General features: G+C 36.0%; 2 protein-coding genes across 2 annotated transcripts in view; one reads left to right on the plus strand and one right to left on the minus strand.

Moving 5' to 3' along the window:
* Positions 1–20820, minus strand: part of LOC120084703 — a 43846-nt gene extending 23026 nt beyond the window's left edge. Inside the window, 6 exon segments of the mRNA XM_039040517.1 lie at positions 18305–18416; positions 18576–18948; positions 18951–19026; positions 19082–19084; positions 19120–19667; positions 20103–20820. Coding sequence (XP_038896445.1) covers positions 18305–18416; positions 18576–18948; positions 18951–19026; positions 19082–19084; positions 19120–19667; positions 20103–20820 — 1830 coding nt within the window.
* A 3167-nt stretch (positions 20821–23987) lies between these two features.
* LOC120084791 (alcohol dehydrogenase 1-like) lies at positions 23988–26236 on the plus strand. The gene is made up of 9 exons (XM_039040611.1): positions 23988–24093; positions 24195–24331; positions 24444–24490; positions 24611–24936; positions 25047–25129; positions 25221–25296; positions 25383–25540; positions 25634–25795; positions 25886–26236. The coding sequence occupies exons 1-9, from the start codon at positions 24057–24059 to the stop codon at positions 26000–26002; spliced, it is 1143 nt and encodes a 380-aa protein (XP_038896539.1). The 5' UTR covers positions 23988–24056; the 3' UTR covers positions 26003–26236.

Below are 26236 nucleotides of genomic sequence, written 5' to 3' on the forward strand. Positions count from 1 at the left end.
CGACATACACTACAATCATTTAGAGAAGCATTACGATCATGTAGGAACTAGTGTGCGATAATTTAGGCACGAGATGGATGATCGTCTAGACGAAGAGCGACTATCGCATAGGCTCTCAATTTACTTAAGTGATCGTTTTCTTTTCACCAGTGCGTGCTTCACTTTTTCTTTTGAACGATTGACGAAACTCTCGATTCAAAATGAAACAATTTCATTTTTTATTTCATCGGTTACAATAACCGACTCATTCTCACTAACCCATGTCCAAACGTGATTTTTGGATTAACTATCATATAATTAACCAATTAATTAATAATAAATATAATCATACTATATTTTTATCCTATAGTTTGATATCACATATCTACTATAGTATTTTCTCCTCTACTTAATATAAATCATATTTATATCTAATTTCCTCCAAAATAATGTATCTCATACATTTAGCCAATTATATCATATATAATTAACTAGTCCAATTATATCATATATAATTAACCAGTCCAATTATATCATATATAATCGAACTTCCTCTTGTCAATTTGAACATTTCAAATTAACCCAAACACTGGTTCTCAACTTTATCCAAACTACCCAGGAGACCTAATGGACCTGTGGCTCAAAGCTCCAACGATCCGTGAATAGCTGACTAAACTCTTTAACTATGAGATCAACCATCCGTTAACTATCAGGCATTCCACTAAAGACCAACAGCTGAACTCTTCTTACCACAGATATATTTCTGTGTCATCGGATATAACCAATGATGAGTACGATGACCTTCACAGATGCTCGTAAATACAGCTCTGCCAAATTATCGTTTTGCCCCAGTAGTTACATCTCACTCCTTATGTACCATTGATTCCCCTAATGAACAATACAACATAGTCCAACTATGTGTGAACACCTCTCAGGCCAAGAGAATATGTGTAGCGCCACATCATTCAAGCCCCGGAATCAGTTCTTAAGGGAGCTATCTATCTACTTATCCCTACCTTGGGGAATGAGTGAATTTCATCTTGTGTAGCTGAGTTTCTAGCTCCCAACTCAGATGAATCCCCAAAATGGTAGGTTTGAATCAGCAACCTGGCCACTCGTACCTATACAAATCAAAGGACCGCCCTCAATGGCAAGACTTCCCAACTCACTCAGGATTGAGGTCATGTTACCTATGGTCATATAAACGGTGTTATATAACGAGACGTTAACACTTCGTGGTCAGGTCTTATACAAACTCTTTGTATAGGATGCCCCCGCTCGCATGTCCCCAACACGAATGATCAGGATCAGACCATCTGTGACAAGTCACAATACTTGTGACCATTCATAAAGTGGGTCAAATCCGTAGCGTTACCAGGATAAGGTTTCCCTCCTATATCCATATACTACAGAGCATTTTGGTTATCACTCAAGACATGATCCACTTGTATGACACCACATACATACTTGAGTCACATACAGATAACCAAGGATTTTATGTTTATTGGTTTGTGGTAAAGCAAATAAAACAAGTAATTGAGCAAAAAAACAAGATGTGAAGTAAACATATATTAACAACACAAGCGTTCGTACAAATTGTTTACAAACTACAGGACATGAGACTTTAGGGCATCAACCCCAACAATTTCCCACTTGTCCTAAAGCGAAGTGGGGTGTATAATACACTAGTACAAAACAATAAATTAGGGCATAAAAGCCCAGTACAAGAAAATCTCCCACTTGCCTTAGTCCAGTCGCAGCCGATCCTGTAGACCCATGCTCCGTAGGTGACCTTCAAACACTGTAGTCGTGAGAGCCTTCATAAACCGGGTCATCAACGCCTAGGTAAAACTGATCTATCTCATTTTCTCAACCTCTTGAAGCGTCTTAAGACACATGTCCTTAGACAAAGTGACTCCATGCCTGAACAACAGTTAGGCCCTCCTGGGATCCTTCATACGAGTACTTGAGCAACATTTTGTCAATGTACAATGCCTGAGACAATGCTAGCACTTTGTTCTTACGATCCCGAAAGATCTATATATGTAGAACAAACTGAGCCTCTTCCAAATATTTCATTTGGAATTGGGTCGCTAGCTAGTTCTTAACTGTAGTCAATAGACCTACATCATTCCCAATGAGTAGGATATCATCTACGTACAACACTAAGAAGACTATTGAAGCGTTGATGATCTTCTTGTAGACATAAGGTTTATCAATGTTTTGATCAAAGCCACACGACTTGATCGCAGCATTAAACCATATGTTCCAAGATCAAGACGCCTGTTTTAGTCCATAAATTGACCGATTCAGTTTGTCAACCTTTTACTCTTGACCTTGGGCTATGAATCCCTCGAGATGCACTATGTAAATGGTCACCTCAAGATTGCCATTTAGAAAGGCCGTCTTGACGTCCATTTGCAAGATCTCATAATAATATAAGTTGCAATGGACATGAGGATATGGATCGACTTTAACATGGCAACAGGCGAGAAAGTCACCTCATAGTCGACTTCATGTACCTGGGTATAACCATTTGCCACAAGTTAAGCCTTGAAGGTCTGTACCTTCCCATCAGTACCCTGTTTACGCTCGTAGATCCATTTACAACCTATAGGGCAAACCCCATCAGGCTAATCTACAAGATTGCAAACTAAGTTGAAGTACATCGACTCCATCTTGAGATCCATGGCCTTGACCCATTCATCCCAGTCAACATCCTCCATTGTCTTCTTATAAGACAACGGATCCTCAACGTCGGCCATCTGTTACCATAGCAAGGATTTTCATGAAACCTAGATAGCGAACGAGTGGGTTCGCAACCCTCCCACTACGTCGAGGTTCCCTCAACTCTTGAGGTGGAACCGACCTACTGGATGAACTCCTATCAACAACTCTTACTAATGTAGCAGGGTTTTCAACAACTCTTGTTGAAGTTTCAGTAGTTTCATTGGAAAGCTCACGCAACACGACTTTGTTTCATGGACTATGCTCCCTTATATGATCCTCATCCAGGAAAGTAGCGTTTATTGAGAAAAACACCCTATTTTCTGTCGAATCATAAAAATAACTCCCTCGTGTACCTTTGGGGTAGCCTACGAAGAGGCATAACCTCGACCGTGGTTCCAACTTCTTGGGATTAGCCTCAAGCACATGTGCAGGGCAACCCCAAATGCGGAAGTGACGTAAATCAGCTTTACGCCCATTCCACAACTCCAGAGGTGTTCTTACAACACTCTTGGAGCGAACACAGTTGAGTATATATACCGTAGTCTCCACTGCAAAACCTTAAAATGAGTTCGGTAAGGAAGCATAATCATCATCGAGTGTACCGTGTCTAACAAGGTCCTATTTCTCCTCCACGCTACACCATTCTACTGAGGTGTACCCAGCACTGAGAGTTGGAAAACAATTCCATGTTCTGTCAAATAGTCCTAGAATGTCGAGTCCTAAAATCTCCACCTCGATCCGATCGAAGTGTTTTAATCTGTTTATCTAATGTATTTTCAATTTCAGCCTTGAACACTTTAAACTTTTGAAAGGATTCAGACTTCCGTTACATAAGATAAACATACTCGTACCTTGAGTAATCATCAGTGAAACTGATAAAATACTCATAGCCACCTCGGGCTCACACATTCATAGGACCACAAAAGTTAGAATGTACTAACTTAAGAGGCTTCTTGGCTCTATAACCTTTTCCAGTAAAAGGTCATTTAGTCATCTTACCCTCAAGGTAAGATTCGCACACTGGTAAAGAATTTTCTTTTAACTCACTTAGAAATCCATTCTTCACCAATATCTCAATCCTATTGAGATTGGTGTGCCCTAAACGTAGATGCCAAAGTTGGGCATTTTCTTTTGGAGAAATTCATCGACGTTTTGATTGAGTTACGGCAGTTCTGAACAATTCAGTATTATGGAGGGAATAAATGGCTAACAGCCTTAGCACATATAAATTCGACTCCAGATTTGCTGTGCAAATAAAAATACCATCTTTATGAATAAACGCTTTATCCACATTAAACGAGATAGTATATTAACATTGCAATAAACACTTTACAGAAATAAGGTTCCTCTTTAGTTCGAGAACAATATATACATCATTTAAAATAAGAAACTTATTCTGTAAAGCTAACTGGAGTCGTCCCATTGCCACAGCTGAGACGACGTGCTCGGTGCCTACTCGCATCATCATCTCACCAGCCTCCAGTTGCCACCAAGATCTAATCCCCTAAAAAGAAGAACAAACATGTTTAGTGGCGCCCGAATCAATTATCAAGGCAGAATCATCATTCTCCACTAAACAATCATTCTCCACTTTACTTTTTATCTCATACATTTAGCCAATTATACCATATATAATCGAACTTCCTCTTGTCAATTTGAACATTTCAAATTAACCAAAAAACTGATTCTCAACTTTATCCAAGCTACCCAAGCAACCTAATGAACCTGTGGCTCGAAGCTCCAACGGTCCATGAATAACTGATAAAACTCTTTAGCCACGAGATCCACCATCTGTTAACTGTTAGGCATTCCACTAAAGACCAATAGCTGAACTCTTTTTATCACAGATATATTTCTGTGTCCATCGGAGATAATCAATCATGAGAACGATGACCCTTCACAGATGCTCGTAAGTACAGTTGTGCCAAATTACTGTTTTATCCCTATAGTTAAATCTCACTCCTTAAGTACCACTGATTCCCTTAATGAACAATACAATATAGTCCAACTATGTGTGAACACCTCTCGGGTCAAGAGAAGGTGTGTAGCGCTACATCGTTCAAGCCCCGAAATCAACCCTTAAGGGAGCTATCTATCTACTTACCCCTACCTCGGGGAAGAAGTGAATTCCATTTTGTGTAGCTGAGTTTCCAGCTCTAAATCAGACGAATCCCCAAAATGGTAGGTTTGAATCGGCGACCTGGCCGCTCGCACCCATACAAATCAAAGAACCACACTCAATGGCAGAAGTTCCCAACTCACTTAGGATTGAGGTCATGTTACCTATGGTCATCCTAGTGAAATGAAGTCTCTGTCATAAACGGTGTTATATAACCAGACGTTAACACTTCGTGGTCAAGTCTTATACAAACTCTTTGTATAGAATGCCCCCGCTCACATGTCCCCAACACGAATGATTAGGATCAGATTGTAAAATCCGAACCCTAATTACTCAAGTAAGAGTAAGTAATGTGATGTCTTCTAATGAGCTAAATGAAGCCATGTCTTAGGAAGGGTAGAAAATGTAAGCAAGAAGAAATAGGCTCTTGGGTAGCTAAGTGTAAAAATAGGACAAAACTCGGTTAGGCTAAGGAAGGTCATGCTTGATGGTGGAATGCATAATAAGCATATGAATGAGACCATGCCATCTAATGAGGTATGGTGCTGAAGTAATATTGTGAGTGAAGTTANAATAAGCATATGAATGAGACCATGCCATCTAATGAGGTATGGTGCTGAAGTAATATTGTGAGTGAAGTTAGCAAAAGGAAATTTGCTAAATCCTAGCTCTTCATCACCAATAGTGGGCTAGCTGGCACAAGAAGAGTTCATGCTGGATTTTGAGCAGTAATATAAGCAAGAAGATCGAGTTCATATGTAATTTCAGTGGCATTCGAAAGCGCTGTGTGTCTATTTTCTGTGGCTGGGCTGCTGGAAGGAAAACTCGCCGGAATAAGGCTAGAGGGGCAAAATAAACTTGAAGGGTTCGTTTCTCAGGTGAATCTAGGCCATCAGTGAAAAATTGAAGCTTCAGGACGAATTACGAACATTTTAAGCTAAAACTTTGAGAAAATATTATTAACTCAGTTATAAACAATCTTGTAGAATGAAACTTTTTAAGATGAGACCTAGAAATCGAGTTATATAATTTTGAACTTTGAACTGGAAATTGTTGAACAAGCAGCCAACTGCTTGAATTAGGGCCAATGATGAAATTTTGAATCTCCAGATTAAACGACGTAGAATTTTGAGCTGAAATTTTAAGTTAATGTTGCTAACTCAATTTTAAACATGTTTGTAGAATGAAGTTTCTTCAAAGAAGCGATGAATGAGTTATGAATTTTTGAATTTGTAATAAAGAAGCTGTGCATAAGCAGACAACTGCTTGGGAAGAACAAGCAAACAGATCATATGGAGAAAGAGGATCTCACTAATGAAGGAAATCTCACTAATTTTGTTCTGAGGATCTCTCTAATAAAGGAAATCTTGCTAATTTTTTGATAAGGATCTCGCTCTAGAAGGGAATCTCGCTAGAAATTGGGTTGAATCTCGCAGTTAAAGTTAGTATCGCTAGGATGACAGTTTGCCAGGAAAAGCTTGATCTCGCTCATGATGATCTCGCTGATCTCGCTCATTAGGAGGATCTCGCTCATGAGGAGTATCTCGCTAGTAAAGCTGTCTTTGTTGATGAAAGTTCATTTAGTAAATGAACTATTTGAAGTATTTTGCTAAGAATTCTGAGTAATTTAACCGAGAATTATGTCCTTTCAGGCCAAGAAGAGCTAGAAGAGGCGTATAACCCGTTAAGAGGCCAATAAACTGTGAGTGACTATGTGATGACTTACTATTTTAATGATTTAGAAATTATGATTTTTGGAAGATATTTCCCATGCTAAGTGTTTAAATGGATTGCCAAGCAACATATTTGTGAAACTGTTTCTCATGTTAAGTAAAACATGTTTTCCATGGAATTGACCTGATTTAGATATGTTATCTTGTCCAAATACTATCAATATGTTTAAGTAACTCCATTTTTATGATGAACCAGTATGATGGATGAACTAGTATGATGATTTGAGCACTAAGCCTTAGTGTTCAACTAAATGTTTATGACGGATACTGAAGAACAATGAAAAGGTATCCTATCAACTAAATGTTTATGACTAATTATATGACAGATACTGAAGGACAATGAGAAGGTATCCTATCAACTAAATGTTTATGACTAGTTATATGACAATACTGGAGGACAATGAGAAGGTATCCTGTCAACTAAATGTTTATGGCTAGTTATATGACGGATACTGAAGGATAATGAGAAGGTATCCTAAGGATACTGAAGGACAATGAGAAAGTATCCTAGTCAAGTACCTAAGGTATGACGGTACTCAGTTATAACCACGTGCACGTAGGTAATACGACGTCGAGGGATTGACCAAAAGGGTTCTACCCGACCAAGGTTGACATTGAGGGTTAGATCTAATAGTTCAACTAAGGATAAGGGTAGTTATATCTTCTCCTAGGCTATATACCAGCAAAGGGTGGCCGAAGTATGGGTTTCTTGGCTGGTAATAGACGTTGGGAGCTAGAGCGATGTATGCTCTTTCTCAACTAAGGAATAATGATATTTAATGGTGGTTTAAAGGTTTTATGTACACGTTTGCTTGGTATACTTTAGTTTCAGTATTATGGTTTTAAGCTTCCGGTTTTGAGCATGAGATTTATATTTTTATTAAGTCACTCACTGGGCTTCTATCTCACATTTTCAAATGTTTTCTTTCAGGTGGCAGTTAGTTCCCAAAAGACTATTCTGCTACTACTCTGCCACTCAAAGAAACAGGTTGAAGGAAGCGTAATTAAAGACCTTTGTTAGTTAGTACACATGTGTCTGTCTAATGACTAGTATACTAGATAGAGCTCACTAAGTTGTAATATTCATATATGAACAATGTTGTGAAACTCTATAATGTAAATGTGTTAAGTTCCGAGTTAATATGTTGGTATATTGATGATATGTATGTGTTCAGGGTTTGAGTAAAGGTTAACGGGATAGTTAGGCGGTAAGTGCCAGCAAAAAGGTTGGTAACTACTGCAGTCACCATTCTATCCAGGTTTAGAGGGTAATCTGGGGTGGGATGTGACAAGTTTGTATCAGAGCAAAATATTTTATGAAGAGAGGAGAAAAGTTTATATATAAGTCTGAGTCTTGAGTCCTTAGTATGTGTACTACCTAAGTAAGAGGAATATGTCAAGTAAAAGTGGCAAGCAAAGTAGGCAGACAGACAACGGGAACCCTGACCTTACCTTTAAGAAGTTTCGAGATTCGAGGGAATTCAAATGTTAGTGAACAGAGAGTAAAAACCCAGTAAATCAAGAAACGACTTCTGACGGGGAGTCGAGGATTCCGCAAACAGGAATAGATCGTCAGTTAAAGGACAGAATATTTAACAAGATCGCCAAGAGGTTGGCGGAAAGTGTTGAATCCATTCTGGCGGATTCGGAAAGGAAGTACGGTATTGAGAATGACCTAATAGGAATTGATAAAGGACAGAGAGCTACAAGTCAGCATAGTGTAGGAAGGAAGAAGCCAAGACTTGTGGTTAGTATGGGTGATAGATCAAGGTTTTGACATCCTATCGAGCTGGTAGCTAGTTCGGGCCAGAAACCCTTATGCACGAATTGTGGTAAGCATCATCAAGAGACATATTATTAAGGGAAAAACGTATGTTTTCTCTTATACACATCTAGATGTGTATAAGAGACAAGTATGGGTGATAGATCAAGGTTTTGACATCCTATCGAGCTGGTAGCTAGTTCGGGCCAGAAACCCTTATGCACGAATTGTGGTAAGCATCATCAAGAGACATATTATTAAGGGAAAAACGTATGTTTCCAGTACAGACAAGCAGGACATTTCAAGAAGGAATGCCCCAGCTAGGTCGAGGAGTTCAGATAGAACACGGAATGGCTTTACAGATGATAGATAAGACTAGTGGCTCGGGAGCCGAGGAAGGGATTCAAGAGAAGAAAAACGAGAAAGAAACCAGGACGATCTCAGCGGCAGGGCAGGTTTTTACAAAGTACTACCAGGAGACAGAGAAGTTATCTAATGTTGTGAATGGTAAAGTAACTTTATGTATCAGTATATTTATGAACTAGTTGCTTATGGTGTTATACCTTTATTGTTATCTGATATGTTGCACTGTTTGTAGGAAAGATTGTAGAGAGCATGTCCCTAAGTAGTTATTATTATGTTGTGGAGAGGTTGTAATAGTATAAGAGTTTTACAGGTTCTGGAGTAGTTGTTGATAAGTATAGATATGAAGTGATTCCATTAGATTTCTTGGAATTGATATCACTCTAAAGCATAGATTTTTCTAATAAATGTTGCAATCGTATGAATTTTTTTAAGGATGGATAATGTTCGAGAGTTTTGGTAGTCAAGAGACAGTATTTGTAGGAAGCAAAGGAATATTCCAGAAAGCCTAATAATAGCAGTGAAGGCTAGGAAGCTGCTAAGTAAAAGATGTGAAGCCTATTTAGCCCATGTGACGGTTTCGTAGGACGAGAAGATGAAACCTGGGGATGTACTAGTTGTACAAGAGTTTCTAGATGTTTTCCCTGAAAATTTATCAGGTTTACAATCTGACAAGGAAGTTGAGTTTACTATCGATTTAATTCCAGATACAACATCTATTTTTCAGGTACCATAAAGGATAGTGCCAGAAGAACTTAAGGAGTTGAAAGTACAGTTACAGGAATTAATAAAGAAGGGTTACAACAGATCCAGTGTGTCACCTTGATGACATATTGGTATATTCAAGCAGTAGGGAAGATCACGGGTATCATTTGAGGATAGTCTTGCAGACACTGCGAAAGAAGCAGTTGTATGCCACGTTCAGCAAATGTGATTTCTGGTGAGAGCAGGTTGTATTTTTTGGTCATATGGTTCCAGCATCAGGAGGGAATGACTCTAGATGCTTTAAATGTTTTAAGTAAATTACTAAAGCTTATGAATGTTTAGCAATGTATGTTTACTGAAAGCTATTTATAACAACTATTCTCAAATAGTTACCAAGCAACGTATCTCAAATTAATGTTGTATTTATGCTATGTTTTACAATAACCATGAGGATGCGTTAGTAAGAATGTTTTGGGCAACTAAGTCATTGAGAAATAAGAATATGCAAGTTGAGTATGAGTGGCTCAGTACTGAAGTACACAGAGAAGGTACTGAAGCTCAGTCTTAGAAATTGAATAGCTCGATACTAAAGTACATGGAGAAGGTATCCGAGCAGCTTGATACTGAGGTGCACGGAGATGGTATCTGAGCAATAGTACCTAAGGTACGATGGTACTTGAGCTAGAATTGTACAATTAAGGGAAATTTTGTGATTGATAGTGTCTAAACACTCCATTCTAGCCATGAATTGATGTTGAGAGATTGAGTAAAGATTCTCTCTCAACTAGGAATTCAAGTTATGATTGTAGGAAGAGAGAAAGAGGAGTTCCTTCCCAGTTAAGTAGTAACGCAGTAAAGAATAATAAAGAGTGAGCAAAATGGCCACTCTAGACTAATAGAGTAAGGCACAGTCTAGAAAAATAAGAAAAGTGCTATTTGATGTTTGTTTTGAACCTGAAGGGCAGAGGCCAACAAGATTACTCAATCCACTACTAGTACTTGAGTGGAAGTCGGGAGTCACATAGGTAAACATAGACTTTTCACTAGAAATAGAATGTATAGCAAGTTTGCTCAGAGGTTAGTGGCAGACGTGAAGTTTATTCTAGTGAATTCAGAGGAAAATGGTGTAATCTAGAGGAAGTCCTAGTCAGATTAATCCTAAGAGGAGGAAAAAAATGAGCAACAGTGAGCTCGAAATGTACCAGGGGTACGTTGAGTATAAAAGTAAGGAACAAAATGGTCAGCAGAAGACAAAATGGAAAAGATCCAGATCTGCTGATGTTCCAGGTAATAGCTCGAAGTTTGAATTGTAACTGAGCTAGGAACTAGTACAGTTAAGAAAACCTTATGTATATAGTATGGTAAGTCGTAGTTAAGAAATGTTATAGTACTAAGAAAGGAGGAAGATTGTAAATTTAAAACCAAATGATGTTGTCAAAGTCTAAGTTATAAGTAGGTTCAAGCAAATTTCGAGGAAGAAATTTTATTTAGGGGGGAAGAATTTGTAAAATCCGAACCCTAATTACTTTAAGTAAGAGTAAGTAATGTGATGTCTTCTAATGAGCTAAATGAAACCATGTCTTAGGAAGGGTAGAAGATGTAAGCAAGAAGAAATAGGTTCTTGAGTAGCTAAGTGTAAAAGTAGGACAAAACTCGGCTAGGCTAAGGAAGGTCATGCTTGATGGTGGAATGCATAATAAGCATATGAATGAGACCATGCCATCTAATGAGGTATGGTGCTGAAGTAATATTGTGAGTGAAGTTAACAAAAGGAAATTTGCTAAATCCTAGCCCTTCATCACCAATAGTGGGCCAGCTGGCACAAGGAGGGTTCATGCTGGATTTTGAGCGGTAATATAAGCAAGAAGGTCGAGTTCATTGGGTCGGTTTGGACAAACTACTAGGTTATTTGTGTAATTATAGTGGCATTTGAAAGCTCTATGTGTCTATTTTTTGTGGCTGGGCTGCTAGAAGGAAAACTCGCCAGAATAAGGCCGAAAGGGCAAAATAAAGACGAAGGATTCGTTTCTCGGGTGAATCTAGGCAATCAGTGAAGAATTGAAGCTCCAGGGCGAATTATGTAGCGTTTTGAGCTAAAAATTTGAGAAAATATTGGTAACTCAGTTATAAACAACCTTGTAGAATGAAATTTTTTAAGATGAGGCCTGAAAATCGAGTTATATAATTTTGAACTTTGAACTAGAAATTGTTGAACAAGCAGGTAGCTGCTTGAATTAGGGACAATAATGAAGTTTTGAATCTCTAGATTAAACGACGAGGAATTTTGAGCTGAAATTTTAAGTTAATCTTGCTAACTTAATTCTAAACATGTTTGTAGAAGGAAGCTTCTTCAAAAGAGGGATGAATTTTGAGTTATGAATTTTTGAATTTGTAATAGAGAAGCTGTGCATAAGCAGACAGCTGCTTGGGAAGAACAAGCAAACAGCTCATATGAAGAAAGAGGATCTCGCTAATGAAGAAAATCTCACTAATTTTGTGTTGAGGATCTCGCTAATGAAGGAAATCTCGCTAATTTTGTGATGAGGATCTCGCTAATTTTGTGATGAGGATCTCGCTCTAAAAGGGAATCTCGCTAGAAATTGGGTTGAATCTCGTTGGTAAGGTTAGTATCGCTAGGATGACAGTTTGCCAGGAAAAGCTTGATCTCACTCATGAGGATCTCGCTAGTAAAGTTGTCTTTGTTGATGAAAGTTCCTTTAGTAAATGAACTATTTGAGGTATTTTGCTAAGAATTCCGAGTAATTTAACCAGGAATTATGTTATTTTAGGCCAAGAAGAGCTAGGAAAGGCGTATAACCCGTTAAGAGGCCAACGAACTATGAATGACTATGTGATGACGTACTGTTTAATGATTTAGAAATTATAATGTTTTGAAGATATTTCCCATGCTAAGTGTTTAAATGGATTGCCATGCAACATATTTGTCAAACTGTTTCTCATGTTAAGTAAAGCATGTTTTCCATGGAATTGACATGATTTACATATGTTATCTTGTCCAAATACTATCAGTATGTTTAGATAACTCCATTTTTATGATGAACCAGTATAATGGATGAACTAGTATGATGATTTGAGCACTAAACCTTAGTGTTCAACTAAATGTTTATGACGGATACTGAAGGACAATGAGAAGGTATCCTGTCAACTAAATGTTTATGGCTAGTTATATGACGGATACTGAAGGACAATGAGAAGGTATCCTGTCAACTAAATGTTTATGACTAGTTATATAACGGATACTAAAGGACAATGAGAAGGTATCCTGTCAACTAAATGTTTATGACTAGTTATATGACGGATACTAAAGGACAATGAGAAGGTATCCTGTCAACTAAATGTTTATGACTATTTATATGACGAATACTAAAGGATAATGAGAAGATATCCTAAGGATACTGAAGGACAATGAGAAAGTATCCTAGTCAAGTACCTATGGTATGACGATACTCAGTTATAACCACGTGCACGTAGGTAATACGACGTCGAGGGATTGACCAAAAGGGTTCTACCCGATCAAGGTTGACATTGAGGGTTAGATCTAATAGTTCACTCTCAACTAAGGATAAGGGCAGTCATATCTTCTCCTAGGCTATATACCAGCAAAGGGAGGCCGAAGTATGGGTCTCTTAGCCGGTAATAGACGTTGGGAGCTAGAGCGATGTATGCTCTTTCTCAACTAAGGAATAATGATGTTTAATGGTGGTTTAAAGGTTTTATGTACACGTTTGCTTGGTATACTTTAGTTTCAGTATTATGGTTTCAAGCTTCCGGTTTTGAGCATGAGATTTATATTTTTATTAAGTCACTTACTGGGCTTCAAGCTCACATTTTCAAATGTTTTCTTTCAGGTAGCGGTTAGTTCCCAAAAGACTATTCTGTTGCTACTCTGCCACTTAAAGAAATAGGTTGAAGGAAGCGTAATTAAAGACCTATGTTAGTTAGTACACATGTGTCTGTCTAGTGACTAGTATACTAGATAGGGCTCACTAAATTGTAATATTCATATATGAACAATGTTGTGAAACTTTGTAATGTAAATGTGTTAAGTTCCGAGTTAATATGTTGGTATATTGATGCTATGTATGTGTTCAGGGTTTGAGTAAAGGTTAACAGGATAGTTAGGCGGTAAGTACCAGCAAAAGGGTTGGTAATTGTTGCAGTCACCATTTTATCCAGATTTAGAGGGTAATCTGGGATGGGATGTGACAAGACCATCTATGACAAGTCCCAACACTTGTGACCATTCCACAAAGCGGTCGCATTCGTAGCCTTACCAAGATAAGGTTTCCCTCCTATATCCATATACTACAGACCATTTTGGTTATCACTGAAGACATGATCCACTTGTATGACATCACATACATGCGTGAGTCACATACAGATAACTAAATATTTTATGTTTATTGGTTTGTGGTAAAGCAAATAAAACAAGCAACTGAACAAAAATATAAGATGTGAAGTAAATATCATATATCAACAATACAAACATTCATACAAACTATTTACAAACTATAGGACATGAGAATTTAGGGCATCAACCCCAACAGAAGTAGTAAACACATTTCTTCTTCTTCTTTTTTTTTTTTTAAGCCTGTGTACCTTTCTAACTTATTTTTTCTTAAAAAAGAATTCTTTTCACTAATTTTGCTTCTCCTTAAATACTTACTTATTTTCTTGCTAAATATGTCTCTCTAAATTTTTTTCCTATCTCTATCTTTTTCGTCCCTATCTCTGACTTTTTCGTCTTTTTCTTATTAATTTTTATTTTACCTTTTAAATATATCATAAAAATTATTAATGATTTATTAAATAAATGTATTCAAATTCCAATACAATATTAGTATCACAATGTACTTACTTAAAAGATTAAGATAGATTTAGTTAAAAGGAGATTTTCAAAACTAGAAAAATAAGAGAAACTATTTTCACAAATAAGCAAACTTCTTCGATAGAGGTTGATAATTAGAAGCCTATCGATGTCTATTAAGTATATCATTGATACAGTGTGATAAACGTTGATTTTGCTATTTATGTAAATAAGTTGACATTTTTTTCTATCTATGAAAATTTTCATTTCGTTAAGTAACAATGAGATTAAGTAAAAATAAGAACATACATAATAAATAAATTTCGGTCATAAGTGTAGTTAAATCAAATTGAAGAAGAAAATAAATTTTGGAGGAAAATTAAAGTTTGTACTCGTGAAAAGCTTTCTAACCCTTTTTTTCTTTTTTCTTTTTTCTTTTTTTTTTTACATTTTGATCAATTTCAAAATTTTAAAAACCATTTTAAAGAATGCAACTAAAATTAATGGGTCATTATATAAGTAAATTGATAAATATATTACATATTGTAAATCCATATAACATCAAAGTTGAGATGGCCGATTTGATCTAAGGCCTTAGATTAAAGTTTTGATCTGAAAGGGCGTGGACTCATATCCTACTCTCACATCTATTTAATAATATCATAGCTTTTTTAGTTCACTATTGATTTATAAAATACATAGGTCATAAAGTTAGACAAAAAATTTTACAACTGCCCAACTAGGTGGCAAGTTGGTAATTAAAGAAAAAAAATCCTCAAATGATGTTTATTGTCCAAACATTGCAAAAAGTGAGCAATCAGTGTGTAATTCCCAAAACACCCACCTCTCATATATCTCCAATTTCTTTGTTCCAACTCAATTGTCGCATTCCAAACAGTCTTCTTCCTTGCCTTTTGACATATATTTTCCCTTTCAACTCAAATCAACTCACTCGCATTCAATTTCCATATCTATTTTCGTCATTTGTAATACAATTATATAACCACATTTTTTATATATTTCGAGCACTCTTATGTGCACAAAGTCTCATATGATATATTACGTATTGGACTTTTATTGTTGTCACCAAATTTTTGTGGTTTATCCTAATTTGTTTAGACACTTTTTATGGAGTTGGTGTATCTTGGAGGTCTGTTCTCAGTATTGATTAGCCATCTTCCATTTTTAGGATAATTTGCGACCCTTAATTCGATTCTATATTATAAATGCTTGTGGTTGCTTTGTCTGATTTGATTCTTGGATGTAGGGGATCATATTTGTTAGAGTAAATAGTATCTTTCCTATCCGGTTTTTGAGTTTCTCCTTCTGAATGGTTCTTTGTCCTGACCTTTTAGTTCCATAGAACCATCAGAACTCTCGGAGAAGGTGCAATATGTGGTGGTAGGTGTTATAAGGGAGAATTGTGAGGCTAAACTTCCTATTGTTCTAAATTCTTTCTATCGTAATTGTATGGGAGTTACATCTTGTGCTATCTTTGTATAATCTTCTTTGATTTGGTAGTAATATTCTAAGATGCTCTTTCATAGCTTGATAAGTCAGGTTGTTATGTCGTATGTGTTATTTTGTTGTTCTACTAAGCTAATTTTTATTAAGATGTTTCATATAGATTATTCTCATTGGGATTCGTTTTCCTGAGTTATGTTACTTGGAGTACTATTGGGTGAGTTAAATTGGTTTTGGATGCTTTTGTCGTTTTCTTATAAGTTTTGTTGTTGGTGTTTATTAAACGAATGAAAAACAAATGTCTTGTTTTGTGACCATTTGATTTTTTATACAATAATCTTACAATGATTTTCGTCTTTCTTAAGTAAAAGTTGTATTCTTATATAGTCAAATTCTAATGATAAAAATAAGTTTTTAAAAACTATTTTTTTTTTTAGTTTTCAAAACTTGTCTTGATTTTTGAAAAATATTCGAAGAAAGTAGATACTATAAATAAGAAATTTAAAAGTGGAAATGATGTTTATAGTCTTAATTTTTTTTTAAAAAAAAACCTATAAATAAAAAACTAAATTGTTGCCAAATAGAGTCAAAATGATGGTTGTTATGGGTGAAAAATATGGCTTAATATTTGGCCTTACAAGGATAAGCCAATGGCTCATTTTGAGAGAAGTGAGTTATTTGGCTAAGTATGAAAGTCGACCCATAAGCTCAATCATAAGAGCCAAAGAGATCAACTAACTTCATAGGACTAAGGTTGGCAACGGGGTCAAGGCGGGGCAGGGGGGCGTGATAAGCGTCTGCGATGCTTGTTGGATGCAAAGCTAGAGGTCCTTCTAGGATCCTTGCAAACACTCATAGAGAAAGCTACTTAGATCGAACTTAGAATCTATGATGATCATTCTTAGATCCTAAGACAACCCACTCCAGAATTAGCTTGATCAAGACTAATCCAATGAATTGATTTAAATATCAAATCTAAAGCAAGATTTGAAAGAAAAAGACAACACCAAAGGGTTGAATAAGCACAATCTTTTTTATTATCAATAATTTGAATTTTGAATAACATTACAAGCCATTTTATAGGCCAAATGGTCATGGATAAACTAAGAAACTTAAAAGTCATTCAAATACAATTAATTGCAAATTGTAGAAAATAACACTTAGAAACTTGAAACTTAATTGCATACTAAATTATAAGTCAAAATGCAAAACTAAGAATGTAGAAAGTATTCACATTGCCTTAAATATCTCCTCTAGAAGGCGGCAAAGTAGTTATGCACGTTTGACAAGGTTTGACATCACATTTCCCCATGCAATGCACACTTGATAGCATTTTCTTCACAAAATCTGCACACTTTTTTTTACCACCGTCCATCTTCCAAACTATAGGACTTTTCCATGTCATTTTCATGTCATTCTCTTCTTGACTCATTGAACTAACATTATATAAAACTTTGATCTCAAAATTATTTGTCGGTTCTTGTGAATTTGCTAGTTTTTGAAGATGTAGTGTGAATGCCTCTTGAATCTTCTTTGCCTTGCTTCTTGTAATTGGTCCTTTAGGTACATGCAATGGTTCAATGGTTGAATTCACATCATCCCCCCTTTCTTTAAAAGGATTTGTCCTCAAATCAGGGTCTTCATTCCTTACATTAAAAGGAATCAAATCAGCCACATTGAAAGTAGAACTTACGTTGTACTTACCTCGAAGATCCAATTTGTAGGCATTATTATTAACCGCTCTATTACTTGAAATGGACCATCTCTTCTTGGTTGAAGTTTAGACATCCTTTGATCTGGAAACCTTTCCTTTTGTAGATGAACCCAAACCCAATCACCGAGTTTAAAAATCATTTTCTTTCTCCCTTGGTTCTTGCTATTGACAAGTTTTTATTCTTCTTTTCAATCCTTTCTTTAACTTCTTTATGCAAATTTTTGATGTATTCTACTCTTGAAATAGATTCATCACTAGTAAACATATTAGGTGGCAAGGGTAACAAATCTAACGAAGTTAATGGATTGAAGCCATACACAACCTCAAAAGGTGAACAATAAGTGGTGCTATGTATTGCTCTATTGTAAGCAAACTCTACAGAAAGTAGAGTATCCTCCCAAGACTTGAGATTTTTAGACATTAATGACCTAAGCAAAGTGTCCAATATTCTATTAACCACCTCAGTTTTCCCGTCGGTTTGTGGGTGACAAGTTGTTGAAATCAAAAGCTTAGTTCCCAATTTACCCCACAAAACTTTCCAAAAATGACTTAAAAATGTTGCATCACTGTCACTAACAATGGTCTTTCGAATTCCATGCAATCTAACTACTTCCCTAAAGAAAAGATTAGCTATGTTAGTAGCATCATCTATTTTATTATATGGTGTGAAATGTGTCATTTTACTAAACCTATCAACTACCACAAAAATGCTATCATGATGTCTCCTAGTCTTTGGTAGTCCTAAAACAAAATCCATGTTAATGACAACCCAAGGTTAACTAGAAACATCTAAAGGTGTGTAAAGACCATGTGGTTGTGTCTTAGACTTAGCCTCCTTACATTTGAAACATTGTTTGCACACTTTATTCACATCCTTTCTCATTTTCAACCAATAAAAATGTTCAACCAACATGTTATATGTTTTAAATTCCCCAATATGCCCCATTAATCCTCTCCCATGAGCTTTCTTCAGAAGCAACTCTCGAATGGAACACTTAGGAATACAAAGTTTTCCTTTCCTAAAAGGCATTTCATCAAACACAATATAATCATGCACATTTTTCCCTTATAAACATTGAATATACACATCATGAAATTCAGATGTCTCTACTTTGTACAAATCAATCATATGTTTAAAACCAAGAATTTTTGCACTAAGGGAAGAAAACAACTCATACCTTCTTGATAATGTATCAACCACCACATTATTCTTACCTTTCTTGTAATGAATGGCATATGGAAATGTCTCAATGAACTCTACCCATTTAGCATGCCTCTTGTTCAACTTTGTTTGGGTTTTGAGGTGCTTCAAGCTTTCATGATCCGCGTGGATGACAAACTCTTTTGGCCACAAGTAATGTTGCCAAACTTGTAAAGCCCTTACAAGTGCATGTAATTCCTTATCATATGTGGGGTAACTAAGTTGTGCTTCATTTAGCTTCTCACTAAAGAACATGATTGACCTCTTTTCTTGCATCAAAACAGCTCCAATCCCTATCCCACTTGCATCACATTCAATTTCAAAAGATTGGCCAAAGTTAGGTAAAGCAAGACAAGGTCATTAATCAATTTATCTTTCAATTCATTGAATGCATTTTCTTGATTTTCTTTCCATTCAAATTTCACATTCTTTTTAATAAGTTCATTCAATGATGAGGCTATGCTACTAAAATCCTTAATAAACCTTCTATAAAAACTAGCCAAACCATGAAAATATCTCACCTCAGTTGCATTGGTGGGTGTTGGCCACTCTCGAATAGCCTTGACCTTTTCTTCATCAACTTTCGCCCCATCCTTTCTAACAATGAATCCTAAGAAATTGACTTGGTCTAGACAAAGACTACACTTTTTGAAATTGGCATAAAGCTTTTCTTCTCTAAGTTTAAGCAAAATTGTCTTGACATGCAACATATGTTCATTCAAATTTTTAGAGTAAACAAGAATATCATCAAAGTATACGACAACAAATTTTCCAATATATTCTCTCAAAACATGATTCATTAGCCTCATAAAAGTACTTGGTGCATTGGTAAGATCAAATTGCATAACAAGCCACTTATAAAGACCAAATTTTGTTTTGAAAGCCGTTTTCCACTCATCTCCCACATGCATTCGAATTTGATGATAACTACTTTTAAGATCAATTTTTGAAAACAAGTTTGCACCATGTAATTCATCTAGCATGTCATCCAATCTAGGAATAGGATGTCGATACTTTACCGTTATTTTGTTGATGGCTCGACAATCAACACACATCCTCCATGTTTCATCTTTCTTGGACACTAAAATGACTGGAACCGAACAAGGACTCATGCTTTCTTGTACATAACCTTTATCCATAAGTTCTTCCACTTGCCTTTGAATTTCCTTGGGCTTAATTGGATTGGTCCTATAGGCCGTCATATTTGGAAGCGTTGCCCCGGGTATGAAGTCAATTTTGTGCTCAATTCCTCTTAAAGGAGGTAGACCCGTAGGTGCATCTTCATGTGGAAACATGTCATTAAATTCCTGCAAAAGAGATTTAAAAGCACTAGGCAAACCATCATTAGAGTTAGGTTCAATTACTAAACACATTCCTTTGTACATAAGTACAAAGTTTGGTGCTTCGAATGAAAACATATTCCTCTCTTCTCCCTTTCTCATAACCAAACTCACACTCTTTCTTTTTTCCTCAAAATCACTCTTTTTTCTCTCTTGGTTTTCACTCACCTTTTGCCCCTCACTTTTCTTCCTTTTTTCGCTCTTCTCCTTTAACTTACTTTCTTCTCTCCGCTTTGGATCCTCAAATTCTTTTCTTTTCTTTTCTAATTTCACTTGATCGCATTGTACTTCATATGGAGATAATGGAAGCAAAGTAAACTTTTTCTCATTCAAAGTAAATGTGTACTTGTTCAACAAACCATCATATGTGACTTCTCTATCATATTTCCAAGGTTGACCCAATAACATATCACCCACATGCATAGGTAGTACATCGCAAAGAACCTTCTCCTTATATCTTCCCAAAGTAAAAGAAATAAGAACTTGGGAGTTTACCTTCAATTCTCCTTTGTTTGTTAACCATTGAAGTTTATATGGTTTTGGATGTGGACGAGTAGTGAGCTGGAGTCTTTTTACAAGAAAACTACTTACTGCATTTGTGCAACTTCCATTATCAATCACCAAGCTACATAGGGTTCCATCAATCAAGCACCTTATGTGAAATAAGTTCTCCCTTTGATCTTCAACTTTCTGCTCCTTAATCTGCACATTAAGTACTCTTCTTGCAACTAAAGATATGAAGCTACCTTCTTCAATGTACTCATCATCAAAGGCTTCGGATTCTTCCTCAAGGTTGCCACCTTGTTCATCACATTCATCTTCTGAATCAATAATTTCATTTCTTATGACTATGACTTTTTTATTGACACAATCTTTGCTCATATGCCCAAATCCTTTGCACTTCCAACATTGAATGGAACTAGATTTCTTTCTTTCCTACTTTGAAGCTTCATTCTTTTTAGTATAGGTGCTCCCGGCTTCCATTCTTTTAAGAGCCACAAACTTTCCTTTTGCTTCACCCCTATTCACAAAACCATTCTTATTCCAAACATTAGAATTTGAAAAGGTATTAGCTTTAGAATTATACCTCTTGAAATGTTCCTTTTCTTCTCTCAATTGTGCTTCAATTTTGATTGCATAATGATACATATCTTCTAAGTATAGTTGTGGATCTATCTACGATATGAGCAATTTCTCGATTTAAACCTTCAAGGAATCTAGACATGGTGTCTTCTTCTTCTTTCTCGAATATTTGCTCTTTCTATCAAAGTTTCCATCTCTTGATAATATTCAGCTACACTTTTTGTTCCCTGCCTCAAAACAATTTAGTTTTCAAATTTCTTTCATAATATTTTGGAACATACCTCTTTCTTATGGCTTCTTTAAGTGCTTCCCAAGTTTCAATGGGATCTTCCTCTTTCCTTCTTATCTTGGATTTAAGATGTTGATACTAATTTCTCGCATGATTAGTGAATTCGGTAATGGCAAGTCTCATCTTCTTATTCTCACTAAATGTGTTGCAATCAAACACATGTTCTATCTTTCTTTCCCATTCCAAGTATGCCTCCGCATCCGACGTTCCACAAAATGGTGGAATTTTGAGCTTGACTCCATTATCTCTATCTTCATGGATTTTTTCTCCTCGTCTAGAGTGCATATTATTTCTTCCTCTTCCTCTCATGTTTCCTCTTCCTCCAATTTGTCTTTCTTGTTCAACTAAGTCAATTACTCTCTCATCTTCTTGTAAGACTCTTTGTTGTTGTGTTCTTCTTTCTTGCCTATCTTCCCTCATCATTTCCATCATGCCTTGAATGACTTGAAGAATAGCCATATTAGTATCTTATACTTGTCGGTTACTCCTTCAGTCCTGTGAACATTTAAAGTTAGTAATAAAGGAACCTCACCACACTTACCACCAATTTCACTCAAAAACACTCATATTTATCACACTAGGTTTTTGGTACTAGGTTCAAAGATGTAAGGATTGGCTTATATTTTTGGTGCGATCTCACTAAAGTTTTGATAAAACCAATCAAACTCTCACAAACTAAGATTAGAGTAACTAAACTTAGGTATAAAAATAAAACAAATCTGGATTTTTTCAAACGAATGACAAGAAACTTTCATGTGCTTTGGATCTTTGATTTATTTTTCTTCTTTTTTCTTTTTTCTTTTTTTTTTTTTTTTTGCTGACTTTTTTTTTCTTTATGATCCAAGAGCTGATATGAAGAAGTTTTATAGACAAGTTGTAGTATGTCTTGTTACAAGATGTAGCAATTGCTATGGAGAAAAAAAATTGAATAAAAAAATTGAATAAAGTAAAGATAACATCTCTAAATTGGCCAAGAACTATGAACAAATGCGCTAGTATGTCTTGTACAAGATGTAAGCAATTGCTATGGAGAAAAAAAATTGAAATAAATAAAGATAGCACCTCTAAAGTTGGCCAAGAACTATATGAACAAATACCCTCTGATACCAAATGATAAGCGTCTGCGATGCTGTTCGATGCAAAGCTAAGGTCCTTCTAGGATCCTTGTAAACACTCACAAAGAAAGCTATTTAAATCGAACTTAGAATCTATGATGGTCACTCTTAGATCCTAAGACAACTCACCCAGAATTAGCTTGATCAAGACTAATCCAATGAATTTGTTTAAATATCAAATTAAAGCAAGTTTGAAAGAAAAAAAAAACACCAAAGTGTTGAAAAAGCACAATCTTTTTTACTTATCAAAGTCTGAGTTTTGAAGAACATTAAAAGCCATTTTATAGGCCAAATGGTCGTGGATAGACAAGAAACTCAAAGTCATTCAAATACAAATTAATTGCAAATTGTAGAAATACACCCTAGAAACTTTGAAACTTAATTGCATACTAAATTTATAAGTCAAAATGCAAAACTAGAATGTAGAAAGTCTACAAATTGCCTTAAATATCTCCTCTAGAAGGCGGCAAAGTAGTTGCACTTTGACAAGGTCTGACATTCACATTTTCCCATGCAGTTCACACTTGACAAGCATTTTCTTCACAAAATCTGCACACTTTTTTTTACCACCGTGCGATCTTCTAAACCATATGACTTTTTCCGTTGTCATCTTCATGTCATTCTCTTCTTGACTCATTAAACTAACATTATATAAAACTTTGGTCTCAAAATTATTTGTCGTTTTTTGTGAATTGTTAGTTTTGAAGATGTAATGTGAATGCCTCTTGAATCTTCTTTGTCTTGCTTCTTGTAATTGGTCCTTTAGGTACATGCAATGGTTCAATGGTTAAATTCACATTAGGCGTCCCCTCGTCCCCGGCCCGCGGAGGGAAATTCTGCCCCATCCCGCCCCCACCCCAGCCCATTTGAGGAAGAGGTCGACCAATGAAGGCAAAACTATTACTTAAGTGTTTAAACTTCTACTTGTGCTTAGGTTTGTTGGGTGAAATAATTCCAACAAAATCATAACGGTTAAAAACAATCTAATTAATTATTCAATAGATTAATTAGTAGATGAACGTTAAAAAACCATATTTTTATATAATTAGGTACACGACATTTGAGCTACATTGAAAATATTCTAAATTTTCCATTTCTCTCAACTCTCTAGATCATTATAGACTTGATCGTTAGAGTATTGCTGACTGAACACCACATCGATGCAAGGTTTTTCCTATTATGCAGGATGGTTATTCAATTCCTCTCAAATATTAAAAATGGTGAACTATGGGAGTGTTGTAGTATAAAAAATCTCCTAAATTATGAAATAGTATTATGGTAATCGCAAAGCAATAGAATTGTAAGTAGAAACATTTTAATTGGGTAATTAAAAAAGAATAGTGGCGTGGCGAGCAAGTTGGTTTCGGTTATGGATTTGGATTGGTTCAGAGTTCTTTTCTTTTGCAAAACGCCACGTGTCACAATAAAGAACCCAAGGCGCACCTAGAAAACCAGTCAATAGTATAACCGGAAATGGTATTACACGCCGAAAACTACGCTTAGTTCATTTCATTAGTTTCATATATAATTTTAACTATAAATACTCTCACTCATTGCTCATTCCTCAGCCCAAATCAAATTCTTTCTTTCTTTCTTTCTCTTCAAATCCCTTCCCACCATAACCACCAACCATGTCAAGCACTGCCGGTCAAGTCATCAAATGCAAAGGTGAAAACAATAACACTTTTGAGGTTTCTTGTTTTCCCAAATGAGGAAAGATTTGTGATGGCCTTTCGTTTTCATTTCGTTTGATCTTTGTTTTGTTGTAGCTGCCGTGGCTTGGGAGGCCGGAAAGCCACTGGTGATTGAAGAAGTCGAAGTAGCACCGCCGCAAGCCAATGAAGTCCGAGTGAAGATCCTTTTCACAGCTCTCTGTCACACCGATGTTTATTTCTGGGAAGCCAAGGTATGTTTTCAAATTCAAATCAATAATCAACAAATCCCGTTTTCTTTTTTTCTTTTTTTCTTTTTTTTTTCAAATGGGGTTTTAGGGTTTTTGTATTTTTGATCTTTTGTAGGGACAAACCCCATTGTTTCCTCGCATTTTTGGGCATGAAGCTGGAGGGTAAGTACTGGGTCAACCTTTTTTTTTTTTTTTCTTTTTTTTCTTTTTTTTTTCTTTTTTTCTTTTTTTTGTAAATGGGGATATTGATTTTGGGGTTTTGGGTTTGTTTTGTTGTAATAGAATTGTTGAGAGTGTTGGAGAAGGAGTGAAAGATCTTCAACCAGGAGATCATGTTCTTCCTGTTTTCACTGGTGAATGTGGGGATTGTCGTCATTGCCAATCTGAAGAAAGCAATATGTGCGATCTTCTTCGAATTAATACTGATCGTGGAGTTATGATCAATGACGGAAAGACTAGATTCTCCAGAAATGGACAACCCATTCATCATTTTGTCGGAACCTCCACCTTTAGTGAATACACTGTTGTTCATGTTGGCTGTTTGGCTAAGATCAATCCTGCTGCTCCTCTTGACAAAGTCTGTGTTCTTAGCTGCGGCATTTCCACAGGTTTTCCTCATTTCTCTTTATTATATATAACGCTTATAAATTTATAACCTTCCCTTTGTTTGATTATGTTGTATAATGTAATCAATTTGGTTCTTGATTCTGGAATCAAGGTCTTGGTGCCACTTTGAATGTTGCAAAGCCCAAAAAAGGTCAATCTGTTGCAATCTTTGGTCTTGGAGCTGTTGGACTTGCAGTAAGTTTTTAGTTTATCAATCATAAGTCTAATTTAGATTTTGATCTTTTCTGAATCTGTTGTTGAGCTGTTCTCTGTTTTTTAATCTAAGGCTGCTGAAGGAGCCAGAATTGCTGGGGCATCTAGGATCATTGGTGTTGATTTGAACCCAGCTCGATTTGAAGAAGGTACAATCAAATTAACATAATGAGTAATGAGAATTTTCTTGGTTTGGATGGATTATTTATTAATGTGGCAACAATTTTCTGAACAGCAAAGAAATTTGGTTGCAATGAATTTGTGAATCCAAAGGATCACAACAAGCCAGTTCAAGAGGTGATTGCTGAGATGACGAATGGAGGAGTTGACCGGAGTGTCGAATGCACCGGAAGCATCCAAGCAATGATTTCAGCATTCGAATGCGTTCACGATGTAAATAAGTCATTCCAAACGGACCCTACACTCATGTTCTGAATTCCCCATTTCCCATTTTAACTTTTGATTTGCTTTGTTATGAAAAAACAGGGGTGGGGTGTAGCTGTACTTGTGGGAGTCCCAAACAAAGACGATGCATTCAAAACTCATCCTATGAATCTCCTTAACGAAAGAACTCTAAAGGGAACCTTCTTCGGCAACTACAAACCACGAACCGACATTCCCGGGGTCGTCGAGAAGTATTTGAAGAAGGTAAGGAAGGTGTTTAAAAGAATTTGGAATCCCCATTAAAGGTTAATTTGAGAATCGAGGTGTTTTTTGTTGTTGTTGTTGTTGTTGAAGGAGCTGGAATTGGAGAAGTTCATTACACATACAGTGCCGTTCTCTGAGATCAATAAGGCGTTTGATTACATGCTGAAAGGGGAATCGATTCGATGCATTATTAGGATGGAAAACTAAGTTGATGTTTTTGTGGGGTGAGATGAAAATATGGGAATAAAAGATCATGTGATCATTGGAAGAAACTGGAGAGGTCTCTGTGTTTCCTTTTTCTTCTTAGTTTTGTGTTCCTTGAGAGTTTTTTTTTTTTCTGGGAATTTTCGGGATATTGTTATCGCCTTTTTGTCAAAGTTCATGAACTTTGAGATATTGTATCGATATTATTATTAAAAAAAATGAAAAAGAATTGTGATT

Source organism: Benincasa hispida, chromosome 9 (assembly GCF_009727055.1).
Source record: "Benincasa hispida cultivar B227 chromosome 9, ASM972705v1, whole genome shotgun sequence".
Lineage (NCBI taxonomy): Eukaryota > Viridiplantae > Streptophyta > Magnoliopsida > Cucurbitales > Cucurbitaceae > Benincasa > Benincasa hispida.